Source organism: Dasypus novemcinctus, chromosome 29 (genome assembly GCF_030445035.2).
Source record: "Dasypus novemcinctus isolate mDasNov1 chromosome 29, mDasNov1.1.hap2, whole genome shotgun sequence".
Taxonomy (NCBI): domain Eukaryota; kingdom Metazoa; phylum Chordata; class Mammalia; order Cingulata; family Dasypodidae; genus Dasypus; species Dasypus novemcinctus.
Genome location: NC_080701.1, coordinates 26,154,491 through 26,173,225, shown reverse-complemented (window position 1 = coordinate 26,173,225; position 18,735 = coordinate 26,154,491). Strand labels below are relative to the sequence as shown.

The window sequence follows — 18,735 nt, the reverse complement described above, 5'->3', positions numbered from 1 at the left end:
CTGAGCTTGGCTTGGAGAGTGGCCACATTTGAGCAATATAGAGATTCTTCAGGAGGTAACTCTTAGGCACCCTGCAGCTCTAGGCCTAGTTGAAATTTCAAGCACACAGGCTCATAAGCATAGTCATCAGTATCAAAGGTCCATCATTGGACCATCCTTCTTCACTGGTTTTTGTCCTTTCACTTCGGGGATTTTTGCTGTTCCATTGGAGAATGCGACAGATGCGACAGAGCTTCCCAGGATGGGAACTCGGCACTCCCTCAGTTGTTGTGTGTAACTCTATCCATTATGACAATACCCAACAAAAACTGAACATATCTATATACCCTATATGCATGCCCTGGAGAACTCCCTCCCACCCATGCATCCCCCATCAATGACATCTCACACCAATTCTCCTCCCCTACCGTAGTTGAACTGCTCTGTGATCTAAAACTTCTTAAAAAATGAAGCCTAATATATTGCCAAATTCAATTAGTAGGAAAATGAAATAGTATTGACAGGTTTAAAGATTAGAAATAAAACACATCATAATTTAGAAAAACTAAAATAAAAAATTGGAGTATTAAAAAATGAAAAATATCATAAAACTTTGTTTTTGATGTTTTGCCTTTCATCACAGTAATAGTATTGCCCTGCATGTGCAGTGGTAAGGCAATCTCCTCCATTCCTTCTCAATGTCTACATTTTTTTTTTTTTAATTTTGTCTTCTGAAAAGTTTTCAATCACAGTAAAGTCATATATACAAAATAGGGGACTCCGATATACCTAACATCAAACCTTTTTCCCACTTCCCCAGCAATGATCTTTTTACATGTGGATGTTATGTTTGCTACAGCTGATGTACAGATATTGAAACATAGGTACCAACCATGGTTGCATTATGGCTTACATTATGGTTTATATTTTAGACTGTACACTTTTCTAAATTTTTGGTTACATTGTGGTTTACATTTTAGATTATACACTTTTATAAATTTTTGGTGAAATTTAACATGGCTTACAGCCATCATTGCACAATCTTGTGGAACACTTCCATTGTCCCCCAGTTACCCACACTTCCATCAATTCTATTCCTCTCTTCCCCTCCCCTCAGGGCCCACAGTGACAACCAAGCTTCATTGCTTGAAGGACAAGATTCATAGATACTTACAACAATGCTGAGGGCTTGACACTCTAGTCATAACAGTTACTTTTGATAGGTCTTGAGGAGAATGATATTTGCCATTTTGTTCAAGTGTTACTAGTTCCTAGACAGGAATAAATGCCTATAATTACAATCTTTTAAAAATATAATGAACACGAAGGCCTTGAACATCTTGCTACTTCTAAACCATCACTATTATATATTTTTAGCATAGAAAGTGTTTTGTACTCAAGTACCGCTGAAGAATTTTTTTAAAGTGGGAAATATGCAATGGTAAGTGTGCGTGTACAAAAAATCATAATGCAGCTATGTGAATAAATACCACATACAGAACATTTATTAGTCCACAGAAAATTGTAATGTTTGCCCTTTTTTTTTGGACGTTAAAAAGTTAATATACAGTTTTGAAAAGGATTATAGGAAACTAGTACTTAATAGCTGCTGCTTATGTTTCAGTTACATCCCATAACTTTAGCTCATTTAATTTTCACATAACTTGAAAGGTTGGTATGAAGGTATACATACCTTTTTACACCAAAGAGGTTAAATAACTTGCCCAAAGAGATGCCATACATGGTGGAACCCAGTCTGTCTCTAAGCTCTACTGAGCTGATTCTCATAGGCCAGGATACAAAGGTCTTTGAGGAAAGAGATAAAATAACTTGGGGAAAGAGCATATAAGGTATGATCTCAGAAGACGAGTAAATTGGAAATAGAAGACAGAGGCAGAAAGGTAGTTTGGTATATGGTGGCGGGAATTGAATACCAGGCTGAGGGAATTGGCAGTGGAATATGTTGTAAGTTTTTGAACCAGGTACAAGTAACAGGATAAAAATAGTATTTTAGGAGTATTAACATGGTAGCAATATGTAGACTAAATCAAAGGAAGGAAAGACTAGACGGAGTCAGTTCATGTGGGAGATAGCATATGGTGATAGATTCTGAATTAGAGAGAGCCATTGGCATACAATATAAAGTAGAATGAAAAGGACCACAAAGGAAGAGAGGCTTGAAAACATCATACTTGGGTTAATGAGGAAAATGATGTGTCACTGGCAAATATAAAGCAGAAGAAAGACATCAAGATTTTCAAATAGCCAATAAATCTGAGAAAGAAAACTACAATTTCTTACCACAAAATTTAAATTTAGCAAATATGAATACTGTCATTTTTGGTGTGATTTCTGATTAAGAAATAGAAAATATTTATATGTCTTAACAAATAATTACTTTCTCATCTAAATTTATAGTAATCTCTATACATAGTAAAAGTGTAAATTGAAATTGATCATTATTTACCTAATGATACCAACTTATTTTCTTTCACCAATAATATTATTGTATCTAATTGTAGAAGTCATGGAATGGATTAATGCTAATAGTGAATTCACTTTAGTACCTCTATTAAAGCTTTGTAATGGCTAATGAGTTATGTTGGAACTGATTAATTATACAGCGTTATCTTAGTGAAGACCAAAAATAATGGAAAATGAACTCTTTTCCTGGCTATTCATATTGTTTATTATGTATCTTTTACAATTGCATGTTTGAAGAAAAATTATCCTAAAAAACAGATTACCCATAGAATGTGTACTATCAAGCATATGGGATACTAAAGAATTTAATGAGATTAACTCTTACCCAAGTACATTTTCCAGGATGATTCTAGAATCTAGGAGAGGTTTTGAGTAAAAAACTGAGAAACCTCTTTGAAAGTAAGTGTGGTCTTAACTATATTTTAATTTCAACAAATGCTTGTTTAGAACATACTGTGTGCAAGGCACTTGAGGTGAATTAAGAGGTCTACAGTGATTCCTGCTTACTTAGGATGGTTTTTCTGGAAAAGATGAAAAAAATTGAATTCCGAACTGTCAGAAAGGATTTGGGAGGCACATTAGTTTATCAATGGCCATTCCTCGTGAAAGAATGAAGAACCGAGTAAAATTGAGGTGGCGTGTCACTAAGGGCTTTCCTGATTGGAGGAGAACAGTATGTTTTAGAATATTCAGCTTTCTCAGCAAAATATAAATACCTACCAACAAAGTGTGAATTTCCTACAGTAAACTCTATGTGCCAATTTGTTTACCTTATAATATTGGAAATAACTGTGCAGAAACTCCCAAATGGCTTAGTTTTGAATCTATTGGTGTATAAGAGAATTTTGGTTTACAATTACTGATACTTATAAGTACTATGAAAGCATGAGTATTGGCTCTTCTTTAGTTTTCTCACATTTTTAGCCCAGAGTTAAGATGTTACAGTTTTACTTACCAAATTACCAGACTTCTCATGTTTTGGGTAGTATTTTGGAAACCTGGTGATACTTGTTTTCCTAGAGTGTAGTCATTGAGCATGATTTTGGTTTCCTTTGCTATACATGTTTAAGATAGCCTAAGTTTCCATTCTTCTAAGCTAAGGCTTAACCCTTTTTAAACATTTGGGTATTTTATTACGTATAATAGAGCTATTCTCCAATTCCGTGCTTCAGCAATAGCTAATATCAACTTATATAATGTCACAGATGAAAATTATCTAAGTTTCAAGTTCCGTGAAATAAATAAACATCCATTTAAGTATATTGATTTGAAGTTAAATTTACTTTACTTGATTATAATGGTGGGAGAAGAAAGGGGCAGGATAAACAAATACCAAGGAACTACTATAACAATTTAAAGATGTAGTCTAGGCTGTAATTGAAGAAAAGTTACAAGTAATGATGTAAAATTAGTTGGGTAGATTTGAGAGAAGCATGTTCATGTACAGAGTAACTTGACTGGATAAAATGCATGGTAGTCAGAGAAAAATTTTTTGGAGATTGAGTTGTGCTTGATTGTGTATTTTTAAATCTTAAGGGATTAGTCTTGTAAGACAATTCTTGAGGCATAAGGGTGAGCTGTTTTTATGTAATTGGATTAGAGGAGAACCATCTTCCTTGTAGGTACGATGAAAATAAAATGGGTAACATTCAAATTCAGTAGCCAAAATTTAAATTTCTTATTGGTAATTAATTTTTAAAAAAGATTTTGGGGGTGACAACTTATTTCTAAGTCTAGTTACAACATACAAAATTAATATATTAAGTAGGTTCCAGAGGAAACAGATAAAGGTACAGTAGTAGTTGCTTCTCATTCTTTGAATTTTATAACCTATTACTTTAAATCATCTCACTTGTGAGATGAAAAATCTATACCACTTGATTTAAAAAGACATGAGTTGTCGTAATTATTGTAGAACATAAGTTTTCTGTATGCTTTTATATAGTTTTCTGTATGCTCTATAAAGGTAGAATGATGTGACTTTTTCTTTATTACTTAGGGTATGTTTGAGTATTCTAGGGACTCATACACGTTATATACTTCTTCTGTACTCTTTTAATGTTGGCTATCCTAAATTGTCTCATTAATTTACAGTGGCAGGGAAACTTGAGAAATCTTATAGCTTTGAAGAAATCACAGATCTTTATTGCCTGATAAGCCTTTAAAATTATCCTTTAGAGGTTTCTGAAGTAATAAATCTGGCTTTACAAATGCATTTTTCCCCTTGGAAATTCTGGTGGTGATTCACTCAGTTTTATCATGCAATTCAGTCTTGACTGAACTAGAGATAATGACAAACAGGTTCTTGAGTGTCTTTTTATGTCAGTGTTTAAGACCAGAGACAACATAAAAGTAGTTTTGAGTTCCTCAGAAAATACTAGAAAATGGGAACAATTACAAGTATATAATGGCTTTAAAAAATTAAAGAGAGGGCTTCTTAGGAGGAAATAAATGAAATGGACTTTAATATGATAATATCCCAGATGATGTATTTGAATATCCAGAAAGTGTCTTTATTATTTTAAATATGTCTAAAATTATTTTCCTATATGGTATAAACCTTAAGTAATAGAGATCATTGGGCAAAAATTTTACTTTTCCTTTTTTTTTGAAAATTATTTCCAAAATCTCAAGTCAGAATGCTACTCAACTGTCCTAGTTTTCAGAGCTTATTATCTGTTTGCCTCAATGCTGCCATCTAGTGATTATTATGGAGTTCTAACATGGTGCTGAAGGCACCCGAGGGCAACAACAAATGACAGATCTTAACTGCCTTCTCCCACACATCTCCCCCTACTTTTGAGAAATTGAACAGAGTTGGGTTGCTGTGGCAAAAGTTTTCTTTAGTTGTTGAGGCTGTGAAATCACTTTGTGACATCAGTTTGCCAGTAGAACATATAACAGTTATGTACTATTGTAATTATTATTGAACTGGACTTAGCTTTATCGGACTCATATCCAATTCATTGTTCTTTTCTTTATAAGGTACTTATTATTTCTAGCATTACAAGGTAGTTAAAGTAATGTATTAATTCAGAATGCAATCCTGAACAAACAGATAAAAGTCAGAGCCTTCATAGTTTATATTTAGTGAGAGCCAGACAATAAAGTGCACATACACACATGATGAGTTAGTGAAAAGGGCTAAGGGGGAAATATAAAGCAGAAAACAGGGAAATGAATTATTCTGGGTGGTGGGTTGCTTTGAAATGATAGTTTTGAGTAAAAATTGGAAGGATATGGGGAAGACCATTCCATATAGAAGGAAACCAAATGCAAAGGCCCTGTGACTAGAATATCCCTGACTTGAAGACAGTGCGAGACAGGAAGCTGGGCTAGTGTGTAGGAGGGCGAGAGCAATAGGAGATGAAGTCAGAGAAGTAATTGTGTTTTTTAGGGGGCGCAGATCACATAGGGCCTTGTAGTTTGTTTGGCATTTAATGCGAGGTCGAAACCACTGAATTGGGGGGTTCTGGGCTGCTGAGTGGCATACCGTGGTATCCCTTTTAACAAGTTCACTCTGATTGCTGTGTTTAATGGTGTGTAAAGTCATTTGCTGCAAACCCTTCTTGTTTTATTACCTGTAGAACAGATTTACTTTATATAGTTGATAGAAACTAGTATAAGGACTACAGTTGGGTGGGTCTGGCAACAGCGATTATATGGCATGATGTTTGTCTCTAGATTGTCAATTGTTCTTATTTTGTTTTTGTGATAGAGGATAATTGAAATCAGTCTGTAGAGTATTTGGAAAATATTATGAATATCTTTTCTTTCCTATAACTAGACAGCAGTTAATTCAGTTTTAACTCTTATTGTGAAACTAATGTAGTTTTAGCACTGTCCCACACTATACATGCTTATTAACATTTTGGGAATGAGAATGATCTGAAGTTGTAATATTTTTATGCTCTTAACCATATAGCTAGACTTATCCTGAAGCACGTTACTGATTAAAAGTGCTATTGATCAACAAATTAAAGAAAACTACATAGATTATATTGTAACATAGATAATTTATTTAAGCCAAGTTTTGCTCAAAGCTCATAAACTAAAATGACTAACCCCCCAGAGTACAGTTACTCTTACCCAAATTGTGTTTAAAAAGAAAAAAAAGTCTTGAAATTGTCAAGTAGTTGAAATATCATGGTCATTGTCAGTAATAATATTTCTGTATGGATTCATTTTTATTTGAATTTGCTGAAAAATTAGCCATCTTCAGTGTGAAGTTTCAGGTTGAGGAAATTGTGCCTGCACTGCTGTGTGTTTTTGGATAGGATCTATTTCTATATAATTTGAGTCTCTTGGGACCAATGCCTTAATTTGACCTAACAATTGCTTTCCAGCCTGTTATATTTTCACATTGTAAATATCAAGTAAATATCGATACTCATTACTGGGAATAATAGTGAGTTGTTTTATATAGTAGATAAGCAAGGTCTAATATGTGGTTATTTGATATAGTGCCAGATCAGTTTAGTTAAACTATCTACACAGCTTCAAGTAACTAGGCAGCCAGTTTGTCTGAATACCCTTTCCACCCTAACACACACTTAATGAATAGATTTGAATGACCTAAATTAATATGACTTGGGGTAGACAAAGTCTATTAATATAAGGCTTTGATCATATATAAAAGAAATCTCAACAGTAGTAAATGTTTGGAACTTAACAGGGACAGTTTTGCTAGGGATTTCTTAGATATGATTTTAAATGCTATTTTCTGTAACAGAATTTTACTCTCTAGTTCTAGATAGTAAAGACACATTTAAAGACACAGATTTCTTACATGGTTTAAATTTTTTAAAACTACTCTTCCTATGCTGAAGAACCACAATAATTTATTTCAGACTTCTTCTTCATTCTTCTATGTTTGCTCCCTAAGCAGTAAAATGATCTAATCTGGTCCTCCAAAGTGGTAGCATATTCACCAAGAACCTCACTATGCTTAATATATTACTCATAATAACTTAGTTTGAATTTGGTAACTGTTTCCTCTTTGCTCCATAGCTTCTTATCATAAAGTAAGCTTCTCCATCTCCTCAGTGATAGCAGATCACTCTGCATTTTGGCCTGTGATTATTTCAGGTCAACTGTTCCTTTTTTAGCTATCCTGCTGAAATCATATAATGTGATTTTATACAAAAGTGATAAGGGTACTCTGACCTAACACTAGTAGGTTGTTACATTGAATTATGTCCATATTCCCCCAGTGGATCTACTTTATCATATTCCCACCCTTGTTTTAAAAAGGGGGTGAAGTCCTAGGAGGAGAAGTTGGCACATTCCTTCATCTTCCCTGCCTTTTAGATGGTTATTGTTCCTTATTGAACTAGTCCTTCTGCTCTGAAAGTCTTCCTATTGAATAATACTTTAATCTCTAGAACAGCACCTACTAAATATTAAAGAATTCATGCACACTAGCCATTGGGGGTCCCCTTTATTACCTAGAATTTTATATTTAGTAAATCACGGACTCAGAAATTCCTTTGCTGATCACAATCTTCAATCCTCTGATGCTTTCACCTCTTTCTGAACCTTTATTTCAGTTCTTTCAGGATTCCTGTGGTCCCATCATAACTCCTTACACTTCCAGTTTGTCAGCTGCCATCCTGCTTATGATGCCCAGTCTCAACTCTGTGGCCTACCATTTTAGAAATGCTTGCGTTTGCATTCTAGTGGCCCTCACTCCTTGACTTATCTTGTCAATTTCTAGTTCTCTGTTTTTGTCAGTCCAAGGATTCAAAGGTGCTAAGGAAAGTTGTATAACCATTTTGATCAGTTCCACTACAGCTGATTCTTTCCAATATTAGCTTCATGGTTAAGGCTGATTGGTACTTTTATTATCCATCATTGATTGATAACCTTCTCCACATTGACTTCCAGACCTTTTCTGTTCTTGAAATGCCCAAACTCATACCTGTCAACTTTTCTTTTAACAAATGATACTACCTTCTATTTTAGTGAAATGATTAGAGGCCATTTTGCACAGACTCCCTCAACTTTTTTCTCCAGTATTTTAAATTTATTCTCTATGTTAATAATACCTTTTTGATTCCATCTTGATTTAAGAATGTGTATCCATTTTCTGTTTCGACATAGGTGTTTTTGTTATCTGTACGACCTGGCCAAATTCGTCTCTCAATTTTCTGATGCTCTATGTGTCTATCCCTGCTCTCTTTTTAGCAGATCACTTTATTTTCCAGAAATAATGAAGGTTATCAGAAATGAGCATCCCCACCTTCTTACCATTCCTACTTCACCACCTATAAATAATATATATCTACATCATCCCATAATACTAAGGGCACTCTCTTATGCTTTAGAAATCATCTTTCTAGACTCATTCTATCCAATAGAACTTTCTGAAAAGATTAAATTGTTCTTTATTTGCACTGTCCAATTCTGTACCACTAACCACATGTAGCTAGAAATGTAGCTAGTGTGACTAAAGAATTAAAATTTTATCTCATTTTAGTTTAAATTTAAATAGCCACATGTGGCTAATGGCTATCCTATTGAACAGCACATTTCTAGACATAAACAATGTGTTCCTGTTATTTCTTGTTTGAATCTCTTTGACCACTTCTCTTCTACATTTAAATTGGATTATCCCCTCTTTCACTTTCAGCTGATTTATATCGCGGAGTTTAAGGTGAGTCTTTGGTAGGCAGCATATGGATGGCTTATATTTTTTAATCCATTCTGCCAGCCTGTATCTTTTAATTGGGGAGTTCAATTCATTCACATTCAATGATTACTGAAATGCATTATTTACTTCCCCCATTTTATTTTTTGGTTTCCATATGTCATATCTTATTTTCATCTCTCTTTTTACTCTTGGTTATCCCTTTTGCTATTCTCGTCTTCTGTACTCTCCTCCAAGCCTCTTTCTTTTTCTTTCAGGTTGCAAGGTTCCCTTTAATATTTTATACAAAGGTAGATTATTTTTTACGAACTCTCTTAGTTTCTGTTCATTTTTTAAAAAAGATTTATTTATTTTTCATTTATTTCTTTCCCCTCCTGCCCCCCCCCCCCCCCAGTTGTCTGCTCTCCATGTCCATTCTCTGTATGTTCTTCTGTGACTGCTTCTATCCTTATCAGCGACACCGGGAATCTGTGTTTCTTTTTGTTGCATCATCTTGCTTTGTCAGCTCTCCGTGTGTGCAGCACCATTCCTGGGCAGGCTGCACTTTCTTTTGCACTGGGCGACTCTCCCCACGGGGCACACGCCTTACGCATGGGGCTCCCCTTCGCGAGGGACACCCCTGTGTGGCATGGCACTCCTTGCGTGCATCAGCACTGTGCATGGGCCAGCTCCACATGGGTCAAGAAGGCCCGGGGTTTGAACCTTGGACCTCCCATGTGGTAGGCAGATGCCCTATCCATTGGGCCAAGTCCGTTTCACTCTGTTCATTTTTGAATACTTTAAATTCACCTTCGTATTTGAAGGACAGTTTTGCTGGATAAACAATTTTTGGCTGGCAGTTTTTTCTCAGTACCCTAATTGCATCATACCACTGTCCTCCCGCCTCCATGGTTTCTGATGAGAAATCTGCACCAAGTCTTTCTGGGTGCCCCTTGTATGTGATGGTTTGCTTCTCCCTTGCTTTTGTCAGAATTTTCTCTTTATCTTTGACATTTGACATTCTTAGTAGTATGTGTCATGGAGTAGGTCTATTTGTGTTTTTTCTGATTAGGGTATACATTGTACTTCTTGGATGTGTTCCTGTCTGTCTTTCATGAGAGTTAGGACGTTTTCCTCCATTATTTCCTCATATCTTCCTGCCCCTTTTCCCTTCTCTTCTCCTTCTGGACATGTATGTTGTTATGTTTCCAGTTATCATTCAACTCCCTTAGCCCCTGCTCAATTTTTTCCATCTTTTCTCTCTTCACTTTTCAGCTGTTCTGTCTTCTGTATCCCTTACTCTTTTTTCTATCATTTCGAGTCTGCTGTTGTATACCTATACAGTTTTTTTAAAAATCTCACCTATCGTGTCTTTCCTTCTCATCAGCTCTGTTACTTTTCTCTTTAGGTTTTCAAGTTCTTCTTTGTTCTTGCTCAGTGTCTTCTTGATGTCCTTTATCTCTTTAGTCATATTGTCTTTCAACTCATTGATTTCATAATTGAAATGTGTGCGTCTTGTTGATGTGTTGCCTCAAATTCTGTATCTCTTCTGGGGCTTAATTCCTTTTCTTGGGTCATTTCTTCCATTTTCTTAGTATGGCTTTTAATTTTTTGCTTGTATCTAGGCACCTAGTTATGATGGTTAGCTTGCTCAGATGCTCAGTTTCTCTCTTTTTTTAGGGATTTAGTGGTGGGAGGCTATGTGTTACTTCTGTTCTTTGATTCTTAGTTCATCCTGTTCTGAGTCTTTATGATTGTCTCTTTTAGTTGGTCAGATCTCAGCCCTGGATCTGTTAATGGGTTGCAGACCTGTTTCCAAGGTCCTTGGGGAGGGAGGCTGCAGAGGCCAGAAAAAGCCTCTTGATGTATTTACTTTTAATTTTCTCATATGTACTTCCTTGGTCCATCAGAAGATGGCGTTTTTTGGCAGGCCTCTCAGTTCAAAGCCTGGTCAGAGTGTGTTAGCTGCAACAGGGACCACATCAGCGTGATAGAAGATCCTGGCTGGAAGCTAATAGTTGCATAATTCGGAGTTTCGCAGAGGCATTTCTTCAACCTTTGCTGGCAGCCCCTTCCCTTTTCCCCGGTAGGAAATATGTCCACTCCCCTCTGCACCCTCAACAACCAGTCCCAGTCAGCAGATCGGGAGATTGACAGGGTCAGAGCTCTTTAGTCCCTTGCCGGCTCCCAAGGCCAACAGTGGTCTGTCCCCCCTGGCCTGAACGGGCTCCTGGGACACAGCAGACCAAATTTGCGTGTCAAAAGCTGAGTCAACCTTAGGCTGTGTCCCTCTCTCCCTTTTACTGGTGAGGTGGATCTTGGTCCCCACTTTGTCTTTAGCTGCCCAGCCCCAAGGCCTGAGAATTCAAAAGTGTTTATTGGGTGGGGGAGGATGCACAATCCTCTTAAATCTGATGAAATTGAGCATTTTTTGCCTATTTATTAGCCATTCACTTATTATTCGTGTATTTCTGGGTGAAATACCTGCTGAAATCTTTCGTCTGCTTTTCTGTTAGGTTGACTATCTTTTTCTTATGATGAGTAGTAGTTCTTTATATAATGGATATGAGCCTTTTGCTGGTTAAATATATTGTTAAGGCTTTTCTCATTCTGTGGTTTGCCTTTTCACTTTCTTAATAGTGTCTTTTTAGTCTTCCATCTTCCTTACTGTCCCCCCCCCCCAATCAATTAACTATCAGGTCCTGCCAGTTCTGTCTATTAAATATCTCTTTTTAAAAAGGCTTTTTAATTTATTTTCCTCTCCCCCCCCCCAACCTGCTGTTTTTGCTGTCTGTGTCTATTTGCTGTATGATCTTCTGTATTTATTTCTCTTTTTGTCTTCTCGTTTTCTTCTGTAGGATTCACTGGGATTTGATCTTGGGTACCTCTGATGTGGAGAGAGGTTCCCTGTCATTTGTGCCACCTCAGTTCCTGGTTTCTGCTGCACTTCACCTTGACTCTTCCCTTCATCTCTCTTTTGTTGCATCATTATCTTGCTGTGTGACTCACTTGCATGGGCACTGGCTCACTGTGCAGTCAGCTCGCTGTGCTGGCTTGTCACGTGGGCACTCAGCTTGCTGCCCGGGCACTGGCTTGCTGCACAGGCACACTTTTTTTTTTTTTTACCAGGAGGTTCCAGGGGTTGAAACCCAGTCCTCCCGTGTGGTAGGTGGGAGCCCTATCACTTGAGCCACTTCCGCTTCCCTGTTAAATATCTCTTCTTTTCTTCTTCCCTCCTTTCCTTTGCCTACTGCCTTTATACAGGCCATCATTATTCATGGCTTGGATTATATGTTTCATATCCCTTCCATTCCATTTTCAATTGCTTATAGAATGTTCTAAAATGTCATATCTTGGCCATGACACACCTCTGCTTAAAATCTTCAAATGGTGCTTTAGAGGCTACAGATAAAGCCCTAAATCTCATAACCTGGCTCTGCCTTCTAGGCTTTCTTCAGTCTTTAGGGTTTACTTCAAATTTGTACTGCTGGATGAAGTCATTTCTGACGATCCTCTCTAGTTCGTTTTCTTTCTCCTTTTTTTTTTAAGTTTGTGATAGTCTTTACACAGCTATAATTATTAACACAACCATCAGTTATCCATCTCTCATTTATTCTCTCTCCTGAGCCACTACTACTAGTGTGTGTGTTTGGGATATTTCCATATTAGTTATCCACCTAACTTTCTAACTGTTTCTAGTTCAGACTTTTCCTCTGCCTGTCACTTAAATATTTGTGTTTTGCCCTTGGTGCTCTATTTTCCACTTGTTTTTGTTCTTCATCATCAACTCTGATGACTTTAATGCCAGCTTATATACATATGACTTGTAGGTTTTCATTTCCAGATCAACCTCTCTTGAACTCTAAATTCCTGTATCATATTGCTACATGCATATTCCGTAGGCACTTCAAGCTCAGTAAGTCCAAACTATGCTCATTTCCCTTACCTCCTAAATACAATTCTGTATTTTCTACCTTTTTGAACCCCACTAGCTGATGGGCCTGACCTGTCTGTCAAATACCTATGTTAAGAAGTTAATTCAAATGATGCATCTGTGAAACCTTTCCATAACATGCCTTTCCCCCAAACTGATCATTTTCCCCTTTGTTTTCCATTGTAACAGTTCTTTGATAGCATCTACAAACATTTTATTGCATGTTGTCTTTTTTCCCTAAAGAATAAGCATCTTGAGGGCTTTATATCTCCATTCTGCCCAATGTCTAGCATAAATTCTTGAGAGTTGACTGAGAGTACTTCTAATTGAATTCCTCTTTTTGCTTCCTTCTTAATGTTTTTAAAAATTTCTTTATCTTTCATTATTCATTGCATCACCATCTTTTTGGTTACCTTAGTCATGTATGACTCATTTCTTTTTCTGTCATTCCCCAAACTAGGTTTCTAAGTCCACAGCTTTTTGTTCCTTTCCATTTCCTTAGCTTTGGTTGAGGTTCTCATCTTATCTTTGCTAGGCTGTCGCAATCACTGTTCAATATTCTACTTATCTTTAGGCTTTCCTCATTTATCTTTGATATTGTTACTGGAATTATATTCTTCAGATAAAGATGGCCATTTCCTTGTTCAGTAACCTTCTTTTGCTCTTCTTTGACTGCGGGATAAAGTCCAAATTCAGTGAGTCTCCATTAACTGATATGGCTTCTTTCTCATTTTCCCCTAAAGACACCTCCTCTTCTCCCCCATCATTTAAGCACTGGCCTTAGCAGGCTGCACACCTAAGTTCATCCAGTTTCTGCTACCTATATTGCCTTTCTCTCTTTCCCTTTTGAGGGAGGCAGTTCTATAGAGGAATGTACAAACCTAAGTTTAAATCCCATCTCTAACATTTATTATTTGTTGTCCTTAGACAAGCTTCTTTAAATCTCTTAACATAATATTGGCACTTAATACATGTTTTCTTCCCTTTTGAACCCTTGTTCCCTTCTCCCAGACCACAGTTGGAATTTCTCTCCCACTTCTACAGAGCACTTACTGTGTGTCTCTTATAGCATTTAATGCCATCTGCCTCATTTGTATACCTCTTTTTCCCTGCCATGGTCTTTATTTTTCATTTATTTTAAATTTTTATTTTTTCTTTATTTTTATTTTTTTAATGTTACATTAAAAAATATAAAAGGTTCCCATATACCCCTCATTCCCCTCACCCCACTCCTCCCACAACAACACCCCCCCCCCACTGCAGCACACTCATTGCTTTTCAAAATACTCTGGAGCACTGCTGAACCACATGGATAACAGTCCACATTGTAGTTTACACTATTGCCCAGTCCACCCAGTGGGTTATGGCAGGATATATAATGTCCAGCATTGGTCCGTGCAACATTCAGGACAACTCCAAGTCCTGAAAATGCCCCCACATCACATCTCTTCTTCCCTCTTCCTGCCCCAGCAACTACCATGGCCGCTTGCTCCACATCAATGCTATAATTTCTTCCATTGCTAGTCACAATAGTTCCATAGTAGGATATCAGTAAGTCTACTCCAATCCATATTTTATTCCTCCATCCTGTGGACCCTGGGATGGTGATGTCCACCCCACTTCTATATCAAGAGGGGACTTAGATTCCACATGGATGAAGGATGCAGTTCTCCTGCTTGCAGTTGTAGGCATTCTTGGTTCCCTGGTGTGGTGGTTGACCATCTTCACCTCCCTGTTAGCTGGCCTGGGTAAGTCCAATGAACCAGACGGTAGGAGTTGCAAGACTGCTGAGGCTCAGGGCCCAGCTGTCACATGGCCAGTCCAGAGATTCAAGTCTCCTGAGGATACACCAACCCTAGCACCAACCACAGGTTGAGTAAAACCGACAGAAGAGATGTGTAGAAAGGTCACCTCTGAGTCCAACTCCATCATACTCAGGAACACAAATTCCACAGTAGGGCCAACTGACATGGCACTGTCCAGAGCCATTTGCCATGACCATACAACTGGTGGGTCTCCATAGCCCTCAGGACAACCAGTCCCTGGGGTTATATCTACTTTGACTGTCTCTGGGGTCCTCCTGAGGAGTATGTAAGCACAAACCCTCTGATGGCCTCCCAGCTCTTTTTTGAAGACTCTTAGCCATGTAAACTCATTTGTCTTTGCCATTTCTCCCTTTTATTCAAGGTCAAAAAGCAGTTTTTAACACATGATCCTACATGTAGGCTGAGATATTCTGCTGGTCTGAGTTGACCTTTTTATTCAAGGTCTTTTTCTAGTTACATTAACAGCTAGTGCTTGGTAGCAATCCCTGGGCGCCAGGGAGGCTCATCCCTGAGAGTCATGTTCTATGCCTGGGGGAAGGTAATTCATTTACATGCAGAGGTTGGCATAAGAATGGCCTCATTTGAGCAACATGGTGTATACCTCTTTTAACTCACCTGCTAGAATGCATGCTTCTTAAGGGCTGATACTGTTTCTTCTTGCACTTAGTTCAGTTAAATTTGTCAAGATTGGGTGAAGGATTTGCTTTATTTAATCCTTTAATTTAGTTTCTAGAATAAATAATCAACTGATTGGGATATGATGTTTTTGGAGTAAAGTTGTTACCACAAGGACCATTTGTAAAGGTCCAGCCGATTCAAGCTTTGTAAAAACTCACTTATTTGGTATTCTAGGAGAGTGTACATAGGACTGTTAGACAGTAGTCCTAAAGTTACATGTAACTTAGGAATTTAAAACTGAAATTTTAATGACTTTATATTGCTACTAAAATAAATATTAGATTAAAGAAGGATTAAAGTATTGTGTTTTTCTTAACAGCCGGTTGCTGAACCTATCCCCATCTGTAGTTTTTGTCTTGGTACAAAAGAACAAAACCGAGAAAAGAAGCCAGAGGAACTCATCTCCTGTGCTGACTGTGGCAATAGCGGTATGTGATCCCCACTGTTTCCCTTCTAAAACTTGTTAAGAAGGTGAGAGGAAAGTACGTTTAACTGAGTTTGTGTCCTTGGTCCTTATGAAATCAATATCTTAATATGATTTTGGTTTTAGGTAACTAAAATGAGCTTCTAGATAAGGGGAGGGGTTTGAATCTGTAGCTGAAATGTTTAAGTGAGTTAACCAGAATCAATTTTTAGGTTGTTGTGGTTGTTGTTGTTTAACTTTCTATAGACTATTTTTTTCCTGTCAGTTTTTATATTTCGCCATCAAACATCTGCTGAAATCACAGCAATCACTTTGAAATTTTGCTAGTTTCTATAATAATGACTACTTATCTTCCTTGATCTATGCTTCAGACTTGATGACTAGAAACAGGGTGATAACAGATTTGTTTTACTTGATGGAAACTTACATATGTCACACTGGGAAATAGAGTGTTTACATTGCAGTTTGGTGAACAGTGTGAGAATTCTAGGGTTTAAGAAAGATTTACAGAGTTTCTTAATCTGTCAATTCTGGAGATATCCTGGCCTTAAATTTTAAGAATTCACAAGTCCTTGTAGGAAGGTCTTAGTAAATCAGCATTATCTTTGATCATTAGCTTAATTTTCAGTGTTTTATGTAAGTAACAATTAGGATTTAGCACAGAAAACAGTAACCACACTGGATATTTAAAGAGGAAAGGAATTTAATACTAAAATTAGGTATTTGTGAAGTTATTAGAAAGCCTGAAGAGGCAGGTTCTAGACTGGGCTTTAAGGACTGACTCCTGGAGCACGGTCAGACTGACCTGCCATCTGGCCATTTTCACAACTTCTCTGGAAAGCTATGTTTGTGAAGAGTAGATATTGGCATTTCTGTGACTTTGTTTATCATTAGAAAACAGAACTGGGAAGATAAAGGTCTTTGCTTCATTTCTGCCTTTTAGGTATTACATGAATACATGCAATTAGTAGAATTTAGTTCAGCTCAGCTGCACAGGAGTCTAGGAAGTATAGTTTATAGCTTTCCAGATTTTATGTACAGAAAAGAAGGTATTAGAAAGAAGCGAAAATAGATCTTGAGTGCTCATTGACTCTATCCAGTAAATAACACAAGCCAGAATGAGCTCTGGATGGATTTCTCTTAAATGTAAACCATAAAATCATAAAAATATTAGATAAATATGTAGTGGCATATTCTCAAACTCTTTTAGTGATGGAACCCTTTCCCCAAATGAAATCTTATGGAGATCCAAATATATAAAATAGATAGACAAAATGTCTCCCTCCGCTAGAAAAATCAAAGAGCTGGAAAAAGAGACTGGAATTAGCTAGGTGGCAACCCTGGAACCAGAATAGACATTTAGAACAACTACAGGAGTGCCAAAGGAAGCAAGAGACTGCTCAGAGTTCAGCTTTTTTAAGTGAAAGCAGGAACCAATGACGAGTCCTCATTTCTCAGCCACTTGGCTGCAGCTGTAGCAATGCAGCCTGGATTCTGTGTGACTGTCTGGGGTCAGGTCTGGCAGAAGAAACCTCCTTCTCTAACAGGTGGGGCTGAGGGTGGTGGTTGGTCTGGAGGATGCATGAGGGACCAGCCTGGAAGCTGGCCTTAGTTTCTGCTTCTGGGCAATAGTGCTGCCAGCCTTTCACCAACATCCATCTGGATGTAAAGAGCTAGTGTTTTTGTTTTTTTCCTTTTGTTTTTGGGTGTTTCCTGGTCTGGCAGATGCCTAAGGGCACAGCATAGACTTGGGCCTTGGTTTTAGCCTTCTCTGAAGCAATGGCTTTTGGCCTCACACCACACTCTTACAGGACTTAAAGACCCAGTATACTTTTTCATTGGCTGTGTTTCTTCTTTCTTTTTCTTGTGTTGTTTAGTCTGGTGCATCCCTGAGCCCAGTGCCCTTGATTTATTGGTTTCTCTCAGAAGCAGCATCCTCTGACTTTATACCAGCATCTACAAGTTCACATAGAACCAGTGTATTTTCCTCTCCTTCTCTCCTTCCCCTGTTGGTTCTTTTTTTCCTTTCTTTTATGTTTCTGGGCCTGGTGAATCCCTGATTCCTTTCTCTTATGTTTCTGGGCCTGGTGGATCTGAGGGACAAGTAGGGATGCTTGCCTAGGTTTTGTTCTTGAAATCAGGAGCACTGGCACATAATAGGAGACCTGGAAAGGCAATGCATGTCACTATTCCCCCTGCCTATTTTCTTCTTTTTTTTTCGGGGCAGGAGGGGAGGTGGTGATAGAGTGGGGTTGCCTGTTGGTATTTTCTCTTGCTCTCCTTTTTAAAAATTTTTTTCCTTGTTCTTATTCTGGTGGACTGAAAAGTGGGAGAACAAGATTTCCAGAGTGATCATAACATAATACTCAGAATATCCAGGTCTCAACAAAAAAATTATAAAACATACAAGGAGACAGAAAAGTCTGGCTCAGTCACAGGAAAGAAAAAGAATTCAGTGAAAAATTTCCTGGAGTAAGCATAGTCTTGGGAATTCTACTAATCAAAGATCTTAGAGCAACTCTCATAAATAAAATTAACGAACTAAGGGAAAACATGGGCAAAGAACTAGAGAAAATCAGGAAATCAATATGTGAACAAAATGACAATTTCAATAATGAGAGAAATTATAAAGAAGTATTATACTTTCTGGAACTCAAAAGTACTATAACTAAAGGGAAAAATTCAGTAGAGCATTTTAAGAGTGGGTAGGGGAGGCAAAAGAAAGGATAAGTGATTTAAAATAGATCATTATAAAAGATCATCTAAACAAAAAAGAAGGCAG

General features: G+C 37.4%; 1 protein-coding gene across 4 annotated transcripts in view; it reads left to right on the top strand.

The window, feature by feature from the left end:
• Positions 1 to 18,735, top strand: part of KAT6A (lysine acetyltransferase 6A) — a 132,705-nt gene that overhangs the window by 56,784 nt on the left and 57,186 nt on the right. For all 4 annotated transcript variants that reach the window (XM_058289804.2, XM_058289803.2, XM_058289802.2 and 1 more), the window contains one exon: positions 15,849 to 15,957. In XM_058289804.2, the coding sequence (XP_058145787.1) occupies positions 15,849 to 15,957 (109 nt within the window). The remainder of the gene's footprint in view (positions 1 to 15,848; positions 15,958 to 18,735) is intronic.